Consider the following 15,082-nt stretch of genomic DNA (forward strand, 5'->3'; position numbering starts at 1 on the left):
AGGGAAGAGAGGAGAGAATTTGCTGAGTATTGCCCTTGCCCTTGAGTAGTCCCAACCTAAGAGGAAATGGGATCACAAGTGAAGAGGTTAGCCTTTGCTGGGTATAAGTTTAGTTCATCTATAAAAAGAGGAGAAAAGGCAAAATAAATGGATACAGTAGGTGCGTGGTTGTGGTGGTGAGAGTTTGCGGAAGTTCTCTTCTGATTGCTTCTCATCAGCTTAGAGTGAGGACTGGGGAGGAAAGATTTGAGGTGTGGTCAATATGAAACAATCATCAAGGAGAGATGAAGACTGAGTACTAGTGAAAGCCGGTATGATTTCCAGGCAGCATTATGAGTACATTTAATATTAATGATCATATATATTGAGCCCATTCAGCATGGTTTTGTGTTTTTCTCTAGCATGAGGGCAGGTAAGGAGCAAGTAGAGAATTGATTTTAAGTAGGACTGTAGTTTTTCCAAGACAGAATGAAGCAAAAGAAGATCAAGGGGGTCAAGCCGGTATGCGAAGGAGTGGTTATAATGATGTCATGGAAGAAATATAAATTGAATAAAGTGGCCAATGAGGTCACAAAAGGAGTGAGAAGCAGTGAAACAGTGAGTGATCAATGGATAATAGGTGCTGCAGCGAAAAGCAACATTGGAGTAGGGGTATTAGAGAGAGTGAGCTGGAAACAAAAGAACTGGTGGTACGAGGGTGGTTGGAATTGACATTAAAGAGGGTTATAGTTATTGGTAACGGCAGACTCAACATGGCCAAGATGAAACTATGAGCCTCTTCCAATGTTCCCTATCTTAGTAAATGAAACCACCAAGCTTTTCCTTCACCACATGCAACACATCACTACATCCATTTGACCCTTTTAGAGAACTCCCAAAGCTGTCTGCTTCTCTCTTCTCGCCTGCTATGCTGCTAATCCAAGCTACCATCAGCGTTTGCTTGGACAATTGCAATAGCCTTTTAACTGGTCTCCCCACATCTGCTCTGACCCCAACCATAGCCAGAGTGATCTCTTCAAAACAAATAATTAGTCATGTCCCCAATTAATTAAAACTTCAATACCTTTCTATCGCTCTTAGGATGGAGAGCAAGATTTGTAACGTGGCTCACAGGGCACCTACACTGTCCAGTCCCTGCCTCTTTCTCCAGCCCTATCTTGCTCTGCTCTCACTCTCTGTGCTCTAGACATGCTGTGATTTTTTGAATCCTCAAATATACCATACGTCCCCTGACAACAGAGACTTTGCCTATTGCCTTTGTGAAAATCACCCACCTCCTCCCTTTCAGTTGGTTAATGCCTTCATGTCCTTCAGATCTCAACTTAAGTGCCCTTTCTTCAAGGACCACTTCTCTGACTCCATAGTATAAGTTGGGATCCCTTGTCATATGCTCCCTCAATACTAATTTTCTTTTAGTATGCTGCCCCAGTTTTCTTTAGTTATGGATCATGAGCTCCAGAATAGCAGCAACTGTATCTCTTTTTATTCACTGTTGGGTACATCGTGTCTAGGGAAATCTTGACACATAATTGGCAATCACAAATATTTTTCACGAATAAATAGTGGTGTTATCTGCATTTGTATGTCTAATGCTGTCTTTCCTCAGAACTATCTTGCTGCATCTTAAGCCAACCATCCTCATTAATTTTATCTCATGTGTTCTGAGACCCATTTTACTCAATTCAGTAACAATTTATTTAGTAGGTACCATGTGCCAGGCACACGGGATTCAGAAATTAATAGGCATAATCTTCATCTTTAATTTGTCTATAATCCAATATGGCAAACAGATATGTACACAAAAACTACAATCAATTCATCCAGTGCTTTCTGGGTGCTCATTAAGTGCACCCAGCCTAGATTTCTAGGCTCTAGAAATATAGCAGTGAACAAGCCCTTGTGGAGTTTACAATCTGGTGAAACGTGCGATATATCATTCTGGAGGTATGTAGCACCACTGAGGAAGAAGCAACTAACTTTTTTTCTAGGAAGTAGGGACTATAGAGAAAGGCATTACATAAGAAGCAATGAGTAAATGCTCACAAGGCAGAGGATGAGACATGGAACCAGAATGATACCTTACCACAGTTTTTATTTTATCTCGGGCTACTAAAGCACGTTTAAGCATTAGAGTGACATCATTAGTTAGGTATTATAGAAAGACAACACTGGCAACATGAGGATGGATTACAGTGATCAAAATCAAGAGTGCTGTTTTGAAAACTAAGTCTGAGGAAGACATGATCAAGGTCCAGAATAGGATAGTAGAAGAAAGGAGAGCATCGATTTGAGGGATAGAATTTACTTATTTAATTTAATGGCTCAGAAAGAAGGAAAACTCAAAAATGAGAAGGTTTTTAATTTGAATGGGAAGATGAGCTGCGGAAGATACTACTATATTCCCATCAGACATACTTCTACTTACTTCTGAGCACACAGCCAGATTACATATCCCAGTCTCCCTTGCAGTTAGGAGTGGCAATATTTCTGAATCTGGGTCAAAGGAATGTGAGTGGAAATAATGAGCACCACATCCAGTTTGATCAGTAAAAATCTCTTCCAGTCTGTCTTCCATTCTCTTCCCCTATCAGCTGGATGTCAGTGCCCAGGATGATCAAAGAAGAGCTTCTGTTAGCCTGGGCCCCTAAAAGGAGAGCTCACATCCCCCTCTCATTGATTGGACTTTACATTAGTAAGAAATAAACATCTAGTGTGTTATGCCACTAAGATTTTGGGATTTTTCCAGCAGCTAGGGTTAACTTAACTAATACAATGGTGATGCCATTAGCCAAGATGAGATTCAGAAGCAGAAACTGATGCAAAAGTAAAGATAAATACTTCAATTTAGGCCATATGTAGTTTGAGATTCTTTTGACATATCCAAAGCTAGAAATAGTGGTCCAGAGATCAGAAGAAAGTTAAAGGCAAGGATTTGGAAGTTTTTGGAATACTAAAGCCTTCCTGATTGAAATAACATAGGGAGAGGGTCTAGAGAAGAAAAGACAAAGGCCTGGGATGGGGAATATCAGCTTTTAAAGGAATGCAGACAAAAGAGGGGTCAGAAGGTAAGAAAACGCTTTCTCAAAATTTTCCTAATTGTTATTTTATAAAATAAACCAAAATAGTTGCTCTTAGAACTCTCTTTGTAAGGACCACTTACACTTGTTAAACTGATAGTTCTATAAGCTGTATTACTGCCTCTGCTATTAAAACCTTGAATTCAGTGAATTCCTTCATGCTTTGCATCCTACACTGAAAGCCCTAAAATTCAATAAAACCATCCCTTCCTCCAAATATGTCAAAATTCATTTAAATATTGTACAAAGATTTGAAACCAACAAGTGGCCCCTGATGAATTCTCTCACACATTTTATAATCTCTTTGGTAAAGACATTGTCTTACCTATATCATCAACTGTCTAATGTTTCATCCCTTCCAAAATGCTTTCACATGTGTTATTCGTTTGATGCCCCTAACAAATCTGCAAGGCTAGTGAATACAGTTGAGGCTCCAGACATGCTGACAAATGATCAAAAGAGACTATGACCTTAGTACAGGGCCCATGTCAAAACAAAGCCCATTCCAGAAGGCAGGAGAACTGTCTCGCAATGATATCTGCAAGAAAAATATACCCATTTAAAAATGCTATTTCAATCCCATAGGTTATCGATTCATCAAGTCCCTGTAGTTTGTAAGTCTCACAAGTCTTTTTAATGAGACATCAGGGGACATCTTGCTTCCTGATGCATAGTTTGAGTCACTGTAAGTGATACCCCAAAGAGAGGAGCAAGTGATAGAGGGTGCATCCTGGACAACAAAAATAACCATTTATTTGATGGTCGCATCATCTTTATCATAGTTTCTTTTTGTAGTTTCAAATATATTCTGATTAACTAACTCCTCACAGATAGGGGCATGGTTATGTATTTATATGCCTAAAGGAAGTAGCTATTTTGAAATATTCCTGATTTAACTTGTTTTCTAAAAGGATTGTGAGCCAAATAAAAACCAACATTCAGATGAGTTCTCATAAATGCCCATTTTTGCTTAGGCCATCTCTTTTAATATCTTCAAATATTATTCTAAAATGATCAAATTCCTATATAGCTGATTTTACATGTCAACTTGGCAAGACTATAGTGACTAGTTGTTTGGTCAAACAGTAGTGTTGGGGGAAGAGGGAGAATCTCCCTCTGCCCTTTCCCTTAAGGTTCTTATGGCTGGCCAAATAATTAACAAGACAGGTTAGCAGGAGAAAATAATACCAAGTTTAATAACATGTATACATGGGAGAAAGCAGGGACACTGCGTTTCTCAACACAATAGCAGAAATTCTCGTCTTAAATACTATGTCCAACCAAAGACAAGGAGGATGTTGGGGGTCGGGGTGTCAGTTACAGGAGATTATCACTAAAGCACTGTAAACAAGAGTAAGGTTTATTATGCAGTTTTAAGGCCTCACCTTCCACATTGATAAGTCTCTAGAAATGAGGTCATCCCCCCTCTTCCCAATACAGAGAGGGAGATACCTTTACAAATGGAGACTTCTCTTGTAAATGATTGTCTGGTAACTCCTCGCAGGGCCATCCAGAGCATGTGGCCAGAGAGACAGAACTTCCAATAAGATGGGCTTGTTGGTGCCTTTTCTATTGTAACCTCTATCCTACATTATCTTTATAGCAGTCATGATAATAACTCCTTCCTGAAACAGATCTTTTGTTTTAAATTCTTTAGGCAGTTTGGGAGGGGAAACTCAAATATTCTTGTGAGTTCTCTGAGTCCTTATTGTCTTCAGCTCGAAATAATCCGCATACCAGAGTGGTGCTTCCTGGGGTAGCTTGCCCTGAGCACCATCACTAGTTTACATGTTTCTGTGAAGGTATTTTTTGGATGTGATTAACATTTACAATCAGTTGACTTTAAGATGAGCAGACTACCCCCCATGATATGGGTAGGCCTCCTTCAACCAGTTGAAGGCCTTAAGAGCAGAGACCAAAGTTTCCCAAAGAAAGAATTCTGCCTCCAGAGTGCAACACAGAAATTCTGCCTGAGCTTTCAGCCTTTGCACTCAAAACCGCAACTTCAATTCTTACCTGAATCTCTAGCTTGCCAGCTTGCCCTACAGATTCCAGACTTGCCCATCCCTACAATGTAAAAATCACCCCCCCTTTTAATAAATTTAACATCCTCTACTAAAATCTTGTCCCTGTCCAAAGCAGTCTGCTACTGTCATTCAATGTATTTTCTCTTAAGCCTTTTAAAACATCTTGAGAAAGTGGTAGAACCAGAAAAAAAAAAAAATCATCATCCTGGTTCTTATTTGTTACAAGGATTTTTTTTTTGGTAGGACACACTTGAAAGATGATTTCCTATAGGAATACATCCATGAATAAATACTGGATTGAAGAAAATTTAGAAATGAATAAAAGAAGAATGTATTAGTCAGGGCTCTCCCGAGAAACAGAACTACACTTATGACCTCATTTAACCTTAATTGCCTTCCTAAATGTCTTATCTTCAAATACAGTCACATTGAGGGTTAGGGCTTCAACATATGAATGGGGGTGGAGACACAAAGAATTCAGTTGATAACACACTTTAAGGAACTAGAAAAAGAAGAGCAAATTAAACCCAAAGCTAGCAGAAGGAAGGAAATAATGTGATTAGAGCAGAAATAAATGAAATAGAGAATAAAAAAACAATAAAGAGAATTAATAAAACCAAATGTTTGTTCTCAGAAAAAATTGACAAAATTTAGTAGACTGAGAAAGAAAAAAAGAGAGAAGGTGCAAATAACTAAAATCAGAAATGAAAATGAGGACATTACAATCAACTTCACAAAAACAAAAAGAACTAAAAAAAATTATGAATAATTGTCCACCAATAAAGCAGATAACCTAGATGAAATGGACAAATTCCTGGAAACACAAATTACCAAAACTGACTCAAGAAGGAATAGAAAATGCGAACAGACCTATGACAAGTAAAGAAATTAAATCAGTGATAAAACAAACACAAACAAACACACCAAAAAAAAAAGCTTCCCAACACAGAAAAGTCCAGGATCACATGGCTTCATTGGTGAATTCTACCAAAAATTTAAAGAAGAATAAACACCAATCCTTCTCAAACTCTTCCAAAAAAATAGAACAGAAAGGAACACTTCCTAACTCATTCTATGAGGCCAGTTTTACCCTAATACCAAAGACACTTCAAGAAAAGAAAACTACAGACCAACGTCCCTTATGAATATAGATGTAAAAATCCTCAGCAAAACACTATCAAACTGAATCCAGCAGCATGTGAAAGGATTATACATCGTGACCAAGTGGGATTTATCCCAGGAATGTATGGGTGGTTCAATCCATGATAATCAATGTTAGACACCACATTAATAGAATGAAAGGGGAAAAAACGCACACACAATCATCTCAACTGATGCAGAAAAAGCATTTGACAAAATCCAACACATTTTCATGATTAAAAAAAAAGAAACACTTGATAAACTAGGAATAGAAGAAAACTTCCTCAAGCTGATAAAGGGTATATATGAAAAACCCACAGCTATCATAATAGTGAAAGACTAAAGTTTTCACCCCAAATTAGGAACACGACAAGGATGCCTGCTTTCACCACTTCTTCAGCATTGTACTGTAAGTTCTAGCTAGAGAAATTAGGCAAGAAAAAGATATAAAAGGCATAGAAATTGAAAAGAAGTAAAAGTATCTGTATTTGCAGATGACATGATCCTATATATAAAAAATTCCAAAGAATGCACAAAAAAACTACAACAGCTAATCAAATTAGCAAAGTTGCAGGGTACAGGGTCAACACACAAAATTCAGTTGTATTTCTATACACCAGCAATGAACAATCTGGAAAGGAAATTAAGAAAAAAAATTCCATTTACAATAACATCCAAAACCATAAAATACCTAGGAATAAATTTAATCAAGCACACGGTACACTGAAAACTACAAAACATTGCTGAAAGAAATTAAAGAAGACCTAAATAAATGGAAAGCTACCCCTTGTTCTGGACTGGAAGACTTAATATTGTTAAGATCACTACCCAAAGCTATCTACAGATCCAATGCAATCCCTATCAAAATGCCAATGGCCTTTTATGCAGAAATGGAAAAGCCAGTCATCAAATTAATATGGAATTGTAAGGGGCTTCAAATAGCCAAAACAATATTAGAAAGATGAACAAAGTTGGAGGACTCACACTTTCTGTTTCAAAGTTACTACAAAGCTACAATAATCAAAACAGTGTGATACTGGCATACAGATAGACATATGGATGAATGGAATAAAATTGAGAGTCCAGAAATAAACCTACACATCTATGGCCAATTGACTTTCTACAAGCATGCCAAGACCATTCAACAAGGAAAGAATAGTCTCTTCAACAAATGATGCTAAGATAACTGGATACCCATATGCAAAAGAATGAAGTTGGACCCCTACATCACATCCTAGACAAAAATCAACTCAAAACATAAGAACAACCTAAGTACAGGAGCTAAAACTATGAAACTTTTAAAAGAAAACGTACAGGTAAGTCTTCATAATGTTGGATTTGACAATGAATTCTTTGAATTGACACCAAAAGCATCAACAACAAAAGAAAAATAGATAAATTGGACTTTATCAAAATTAAAAAACTTTTGTGCATCAAAGGACATTGTCAAGAAAGTGAAAAGACAACCTACAGAAAGGAACAAAATATTTTCAAATTAAATATCTGACATAGGTCTAGTATCTAGAATATATAAAGAACTCTTACAACTCAACAACAAAAAGACAAAACCAATTTAAAAATGGGCAAAGGATCTGAAAAGACATCTCTCCAAAGAAGATCTATGAATTGCCAACAAGCACATACAAGAAAAGATGCTCAACATCATTAGTCACTAGAGAAATATAAATCAAAACCACAGTGATGTACCACTTGACACCCACTAGGATAACTATACTTTTTTTTTTTTAATGGAAAATAACAAATGTCGGTGAGAATGTAGAGAAATTGGAAGACTTGTACATTGCTGGTGGGATTGTAAACAGATTCAGCCACTGTGGAAAATAGTTTGGCAGTTCCTCAAAAAGTTAAACATAGATTTACCATAGATCCAGCAATTTCACTCCTAGGTATATACCCAAAAGAACTGAAAACAGGTACTCAAACAAGTACACGTACACACATGTTCAAAGCAGCACCATTCACAATAGCCAAAAGTAAAACCAGCCCAAATGTCCATCAACACAAGAATGAATAAACAAATTATAATATATACTTACAATGGAATAGTATTTAGCCATAAATAATAGGAATGTAGTACTGATACACGCTACAATGTGTGAAAACTTGAAAATATATGCGAAGTGAAAGAAGCCACATACAAAAAGTCACATATGGTACGTTACCATTTATAGGAAATACCCAGAATAGGAAAATCCATATAGGTAGAACACAAATTGATGGTTACCAGAGCAGGGAGGAGGGAGAAATGGGAAGCAACTGCTTAAAGAGTACAAGGTTTCCTTTTGGGGTGATGAAAATGCACAACATTGTGCATGTACTAAATACCACTGAATTGTTCACTTTAAAATGGTTAATCTATTTTTTGTGAATTTCTCCTCAATTTTAAGAAATTATGCACAAAAAAAGAGAGATCTATGAAATACTAACCCTTAGGTAGATCATTAGCTTCTAGGAGGATTATCCAAATGTTAAATTACTCAAGTTTTAGAATTTCTCCTCAGGAGGACTTTAAGGTAACAATGCTATTTAACATTTTTGAGCCCTGTGTATCAAGCATTATGTTAAAAGTTTTATATACATCATCTCCTTTAAATTTAATTATAGCCATCACTACTTTCAATTTAAAAAAGAAAAACTGAGGTATGGAGAGGTTAAATTGCTCAAAGTCACACAGACAGGAGGTGAATGGACCTCAGATGAGCATTTAGCTATTAACTATGCTTTAGTTTAGCAGCAGAATTAAAGAAACATTTATTCAAACAGAATTTATTGAGTGCCTGTTAAATTTTGTGTTTTTCAATGTGGTACAGGTAACATTGATGGTACAAAAGATATTTTGAAGCCTATATTCACAAATATTTTTAATAAGTATGTGCCTTAAACTGTACTAAAATAAATATAAATTAGACATCAAAACTAGAATGTCACAGCTAGTATTACTTAGGATAAGGCTAAAGTAAACAAGTTTAAAAAATAAAGTTGATTTAAAGAAAAGTATTAAAAATAATAATAGCTGACATTTATTGAGCACTTAGTATTTGTTAGACACTGTTTTAAGAGCTGAAACATATTAATGGATATACTCATTTATTCAATTAATTATTAATACAGTACTTGCATGTCAAAAATTACGAAGGTGTGGGCCGGCCCCATGGCTTAGCAGTTAAGTGCGCGTGCTCCGCTGCTGGCGGCCCGGGTTCGGATCCCGGGTGTGCACCAAGACACCGCTTCTCCGGCCATGCTGAGGCCACATTCCACATATAGCAACTGGAAGGACGTGCAGCTATGACATACAACTATCTACTGGGGCTTAGGGGGGAAAATAAATAAATAAATAAAATTAAAAAAAAATTATGAAGGTGCTATTCATATGACTGAAGTGTGGAAAACACTGGTATAATTGAAAGAAATAGCTTTTGGAATCAGACAGACCCGAATTTAATTCTGGGCTCTACCATTTAATAAGTGTGACACAGACCAGGAAACTAGGGATTGTTGACTATTATAACTGGTATATCCAGAGACATCAGATTATCAAAATAGCCAGACCTCTTTTAAAAATAAACTTCTAGAAATAAAAAATTGTCAAAATTAAGAATTCAATGGGTAGTTTAAACAGCAGATTTAAAGCAACTGTAGAAGAAATTAGTGAAATGGAAGATAGTTCAAAGAATTTATCCAGACAGAGACAAGGATCTGGTAAGCATGAGACAAGAAAAGGAGAAGCTTTAATAAGAAGGTCTAACAAACAGCCAATATGAGTCCCAGCTGCAGAAAATAAAAAGAATGAAAGAGAAGCAATATTTGAAGACCTAACGGCTGGAAATTTTCCAGAACCAAAGTCATGAATCCACAGACAGAGGAAGCATAAAATGTATTAAACAAGCTAAATAGAATGAAATCCTCCCCTAGACACTTTGTAGTGAAATCTCAGCCCCAAAGTCAAAGAGAAAATCTGAAAAGAAGCAGAGGAGTAAGACAGACCAATAGGAGCTCAACAACATAAATCTAAAATGGATATAGAAGACAAAGACCCAAGAATAGCTAAGATGCTCCTGAAGGAGACAAACAAGACTCAATAAGACCTATCCTACCCAATATAAAAACTTATTAGGAAGCTCTATAAATTAAGACAGCTTGGAATTTGTGGAAATACAGTCAAACAGATAAATGAAACAGAATAGAAAGCCCAGAATCACACACACACACACATATAGAAACTTGATATACGAGAAAGACAGCATAGGAAACCAGTGAGGAAAGGAGAGACTGTTTAATAAATATTGTTGGAATAAGTGATGAGTCATAAAGAAAAAAATAATTGGATACCTATCGCACAAAATTCAGTTCCAAATAGAGTAAAGTCTTAAATTGAAAAGGAGTATAGGAGAATATTTTTCTGACCTTGGGATTGGGAGAGGTTTTTGTTTGTTTGTTTATTTAAAGACATTTAAAAATGTTAAGCACAAAAGAGAAGATGGATAAATTCAACTAAATTAAAATAATAACTTCCGCTCATCAAAAGACACAAAAAGAAAGTAAGAAGGTAAACTGCAAACCTGAAGAACATATATTCAATCCACATAACCAATAAAAATTTCATGCCCAGGGTATGTAAAGATCTTTTACAAATTAATAAGAAAAAAATGACCTCCCCAAAATGGGTAAAATGCATGAACAAACATGGCACAGAATAAGAAACATAAATGGTCAGAAAACATATGAAAATATGCTCAAACACATTAGCAATCAAGAAAATATAAATTAAAAGGACCAATTAGATATAATTTTATTTCTACTAGGTTTTGAAATTTAAAAGATTTGAAAATACGAAGTGTTGGTGAATGTACAAATTGGTATAACCATTTCAGAAAACAATGTACCATTATCCTATAAAGTTTTACAGGCATATGCCCTCCAATCTAGCACTTCTGCTCCTAAATATAAGCCCTAAAGAAATTCTTAACATGAAGTTGGAGACATGTACAAGAATAATCATATCATTGTTTGCAATAGCAAACAGCTGGAGACAATCCAAATGTCCATTACCAGGAAAACAGGCACATAAACTATGGTATGTTCACAGAATGGTGTATTATATATCAATAAGAAGAAATAAACTAATGCTGCAAATGACACAACTTTAAGGAATTTTAGAAACAAGCTTGAACTAGTGAAGCAAGTTGCAGAAATCTACAGCAGTCTGATACTGTTTTTATAAAACTCAGAAATAAGCAACGCTAAGCAAATAGATATATAAGTATAGATAGATATAAAATGATATTTTTTTAAAAGTCAGAGGATGATTAACACAAATTTCAGGGTACTGTAACTTGGGGAAGATGGGATACGGGAGTACCACACAGTAAATTCAACATTCTAGGTCTTAATCTGGATTACAGATTCAGGAGTGTTTGTCTTATTATTAAGCTTTATAGCTTAAATATATACATTACATAAGTCTATTGAGCATACATCTGATAATGTGTTTTTTTTAAAAAATGTATTTTGTAACACATGATAAATGCAAAAGAATATAGATGGCTTTTATTAGCCTAACGGCAGGCACATCCTGAGCATTTTGAGCATGACTGTTCAGTCTTGTATTTGGGTTCATAAATTTTACATTTCATATTGAGGACAAAGTAAGAGTTCATTTTGGCTCTGAAACTTTAAATGACATTTTGATGTTATCTGTAGCTCCAGAGAAATTCCATAAATTATACTGACTCAGTAAATGGATTTCCTTTTTTAGGTGAATTGAATATGATGACATGTTATCTTTCTCCTCAGCAAAAAATTAATTTCTAACTACAAAGGTAGAGGAACACCACATACTCTTCAGATGAAGTCTGAGATGCAGTCTCAGTTAAGCTCTGCATTCATCCTTTGCAGTGTCCAAAATTCCCTTTAGATAATTAATATGTTAAAATTGAAAGCCTTTCTTTTATATTTCTTTTTCTTTTTCATAAATTTTAATGTTTGTCTTAATTATAAAATCGTCAAAAATCCAAACATAAAAGTAAAAATTTTCCACAATAAAGACAGAGAAAGTAAAAATTTTACTACCACAATTTTTATAACCACTTTTTTGTTGTATGACTTTTTATGGGCGTACATGTATTGTAAATAACTGATATCAAATAGTCTTGTATTTTGCTTTTGAAAGTGTTTTAATACAATTTATGACCTGCAGTTTCATTAGGAAATATATTATTTTACTAATACAAAGTAATCCCCACCAGCAAAATACCAAATAAAAGTAAATCAATTGAAAGCCAGAATCAAAACCTACCATATCCACGTAAATGAAAAATGGAAGCCTCTGGCAGAAAGTATTAATTTTCATCTCTAAAAAGTCAAAAATCATATTCTTTAAAGTAAATGTTACTACTCATCAGGATATATTATTTGAGCTTCTTAGTCCCTGAACCAACATGGCAATAACCTCTCCTGAAATTTTCTACCCAGTTTCACCTTAGGTGGTTCTGGTATGGGAGAGTCTACCCGGCCAGTATCTGAGGGCCTCAAATTTGGATACAGCGGGACAAAGACCTGGAGCGCCAGGGCCTCAAAGTGGTTCTTGGTAGCTTGTCCCCTCAGTTAAGGCAACACGCAGCGGGTGGTCACTTAACGAACTGCTGCTTGCAGTCACGCACACACAGTTGAAGTCTTCTTTAGCTAGCATATCACACCGGTGGACAAAAATACGAGCCTGGTTAGGTAGGAAGAAGGTCAGAGCAGTCCTATTATAGGAGAGCAGTAGTGCTCACAGCCAGCGCCTGTAAATGGCGGCTGGACTGGACCAGATGGTATATGTTCCTTTCATTAATATAAACACACAGAGCATTAATCTAGACATGGTCCTCTCCTACCTATGCATCCTGCCCACCTCCTGAAGTTTATCTTCAAAACCTGCCACTCAGGAAGCATTCTCCCACTGTTCTGCTAAGTTTGTATACTCTCTGAGCTGTCTTTTGTCCTCAAGAAACAAAAAAATCACGGGCTTCACACAGTCGGGAGGATTAGCTGAGATTCTGTAAGGCGCCCAGCATATGAGAGGCACTCCATGAAAGAGAGCTGCTCTTTGTCTGCCAAGTTGGAAGCCCCACGGGATATTCTACTCTAGACGAACGGAGGGCTTCATAAGAATTGCCTCTTCGTAGCTGTGAGGCCCTAGGCATGTGAAGAGCCAAGAATACGAAACACTCAATAAACATGACAACTACATGGCACCCTACGGAACAACAGTGGCACTGCTGCATCACAGACAGGCACTGCTGCCCGGTCGGTAGCTTTCCCTTTAAGCACCGCGGGCCGCCCCGCGGAGGGAGCCCTCAGGAAGTCTCTGCACGCTGCCACGAGATCAGATTCCTCCGCCAAGCGCGGCGCTCTGTCCTCCGTCTTCGCCCGCGTCTGCTTCAGATGTCCCCCTCTCTCCCGGGCCCGCCGGCTTCGTGTCTCCCGGCTCTCGCTTTTCCGGCCAGTAGTCCCGGCGACCCTGCCCGCCGGCGCCCGGCCCTAGGCCCGGCCTGGTCCGCGGAGGCCGCTCCGCGCCGCCGCCGGGCCCCGCCCCCGAGCCCGACACGCACTTCCGGCGACGCCTCGGCGGGGCTAGAGCTCAGCCGGAGCGGGCGCGCCGGGGCCACAGGGATGGACGCGCTGGCGGTCCTGATGCAGGACCTGCTGACCCGGAACCATGCCCTGCGCAGAGAGAACAACGAGCTCATGGACCAGGTGCGGCGGCTGCTGTGTGAGAAAGCCAACCTGCTGGCCCAGGTGCGTCCGCCGGCCTGCCCGGTGGCTTTTCCCGAAACCTTTAAAGGCGACTCCGCCCGGCTGGCCGAGTTTTTGATCCAAGCGGCCTCTTACATGAGGTTCTTCGAGGGCAGATTCTCTAACGACACCCTGAAGGTGGCATTTCTTATCAGTCGCCTCAGTGGGGCGGCAGAAGAGTGGGTAGCCCCCTACATCGAGAGGGAGAGCCCCATCCTGGCACATTACGAGGGCTTCGTGGACGCGCTGAAGCGGGCCTTTGGCAGAAATGGATAGAAAGCAACCGGGCCGGGACCCCTTGTGTCGGGAGGGACGGCTTCGAGCCACAAGCCCAGCACTCCTTGGCTTTGATTCACAAAGAGCGCTCCACTTCCCAGCTGCTGGCACCCGAGCCTGGCTGGGAAGCTTGGTCGCCGCCTGTTCTTGCCAACCCCACTGCCTTTGCACTCTGGCCAGCCGCCCAGCCACTGGCAGGGGACCGCTTAGAGATTGAATGGACCACCCAGAGTCGCGCCCCTGCCACCTGCCGGCTCTGAAGACCGCTGCTGACCGCCTTTGAAAATCAGGGCCAACCTAGGCAGTGCCTGAGTTTGTCAGACCCCTGGGGACACTGATCTGGATAGCTGAGGCCGGGAGACGGCTTCCAGGGTTCGTGTGCCTGGCAGCCAGACTTCCACATTTCTCCCCCAGGAACCAGTTTTCCACATACTTCCCTGTTTGTTCCGCAACCACAACCATCTCACAGATTGTGCCTTTTGGTCAGAAAAATCCAGGCACTGGACACTACATGGAACAAGTATTTACTTTTAAAATTTATATATTTTATATTATCATGCCTAGTACTGTACTTGGTGTTACAGGAGAAACAAGGATGAATAACACAAAATACATGTCCTCAGGAACACGGTTGTATTCTGAGAAAAAATTCTAAGTGCTTATTCCCATGCACAGGTAAAATAATGCTTTTGTGTGTAAAGAATGGCCTATTTGATTCTCGTTTTAAGGCGTTTTTTAGTTTTCACCCCATAATTTAAAAATATA

The 15,082-nt window shown here is 38.5% G+C and overlaps 1 protein-coding gene across 1 annotated transcript; it reads left to right on the top strand.

The window, feature by feature from the left end:
* Window positions 1-13,893: 13,893 nt before the first annotated feature.
* Window positions 13,894-14,363, top strand: LOC131415152 (protein LDOC1-like). Its single transcript, XM_058556558.1, has one exon. It carries the CDS (start codon window positions 13,919-13,921, stop codon window positions 14,315-14,317), a length of 399 nt encoding a protein of 132 aa, XP_058412541.1. The 5' UTR covers window positions 13,894-13,918; the 3' UTR covers window positions 14,318-14,363.
* Window positions 14,364-15,082: the final 719 nt, after the last annotated feature.

Source organism: Diceros bicornis, chromosome 16, assembly GCF_020826845.1.
Source record: "Diceros bicornis minor isolate mBicDic1 chromosome 16, mDicBic1.mat.cur, whole genome shotgun sequence".
In the NCBI taxonomy this organism is placed as follows: domain Eukaryota; kingdom Metazoa; phylum Chordata; class Mammalia; order Perissodactyla; family Rhinocerotidae; genus Diceros; species Diceros bicornis.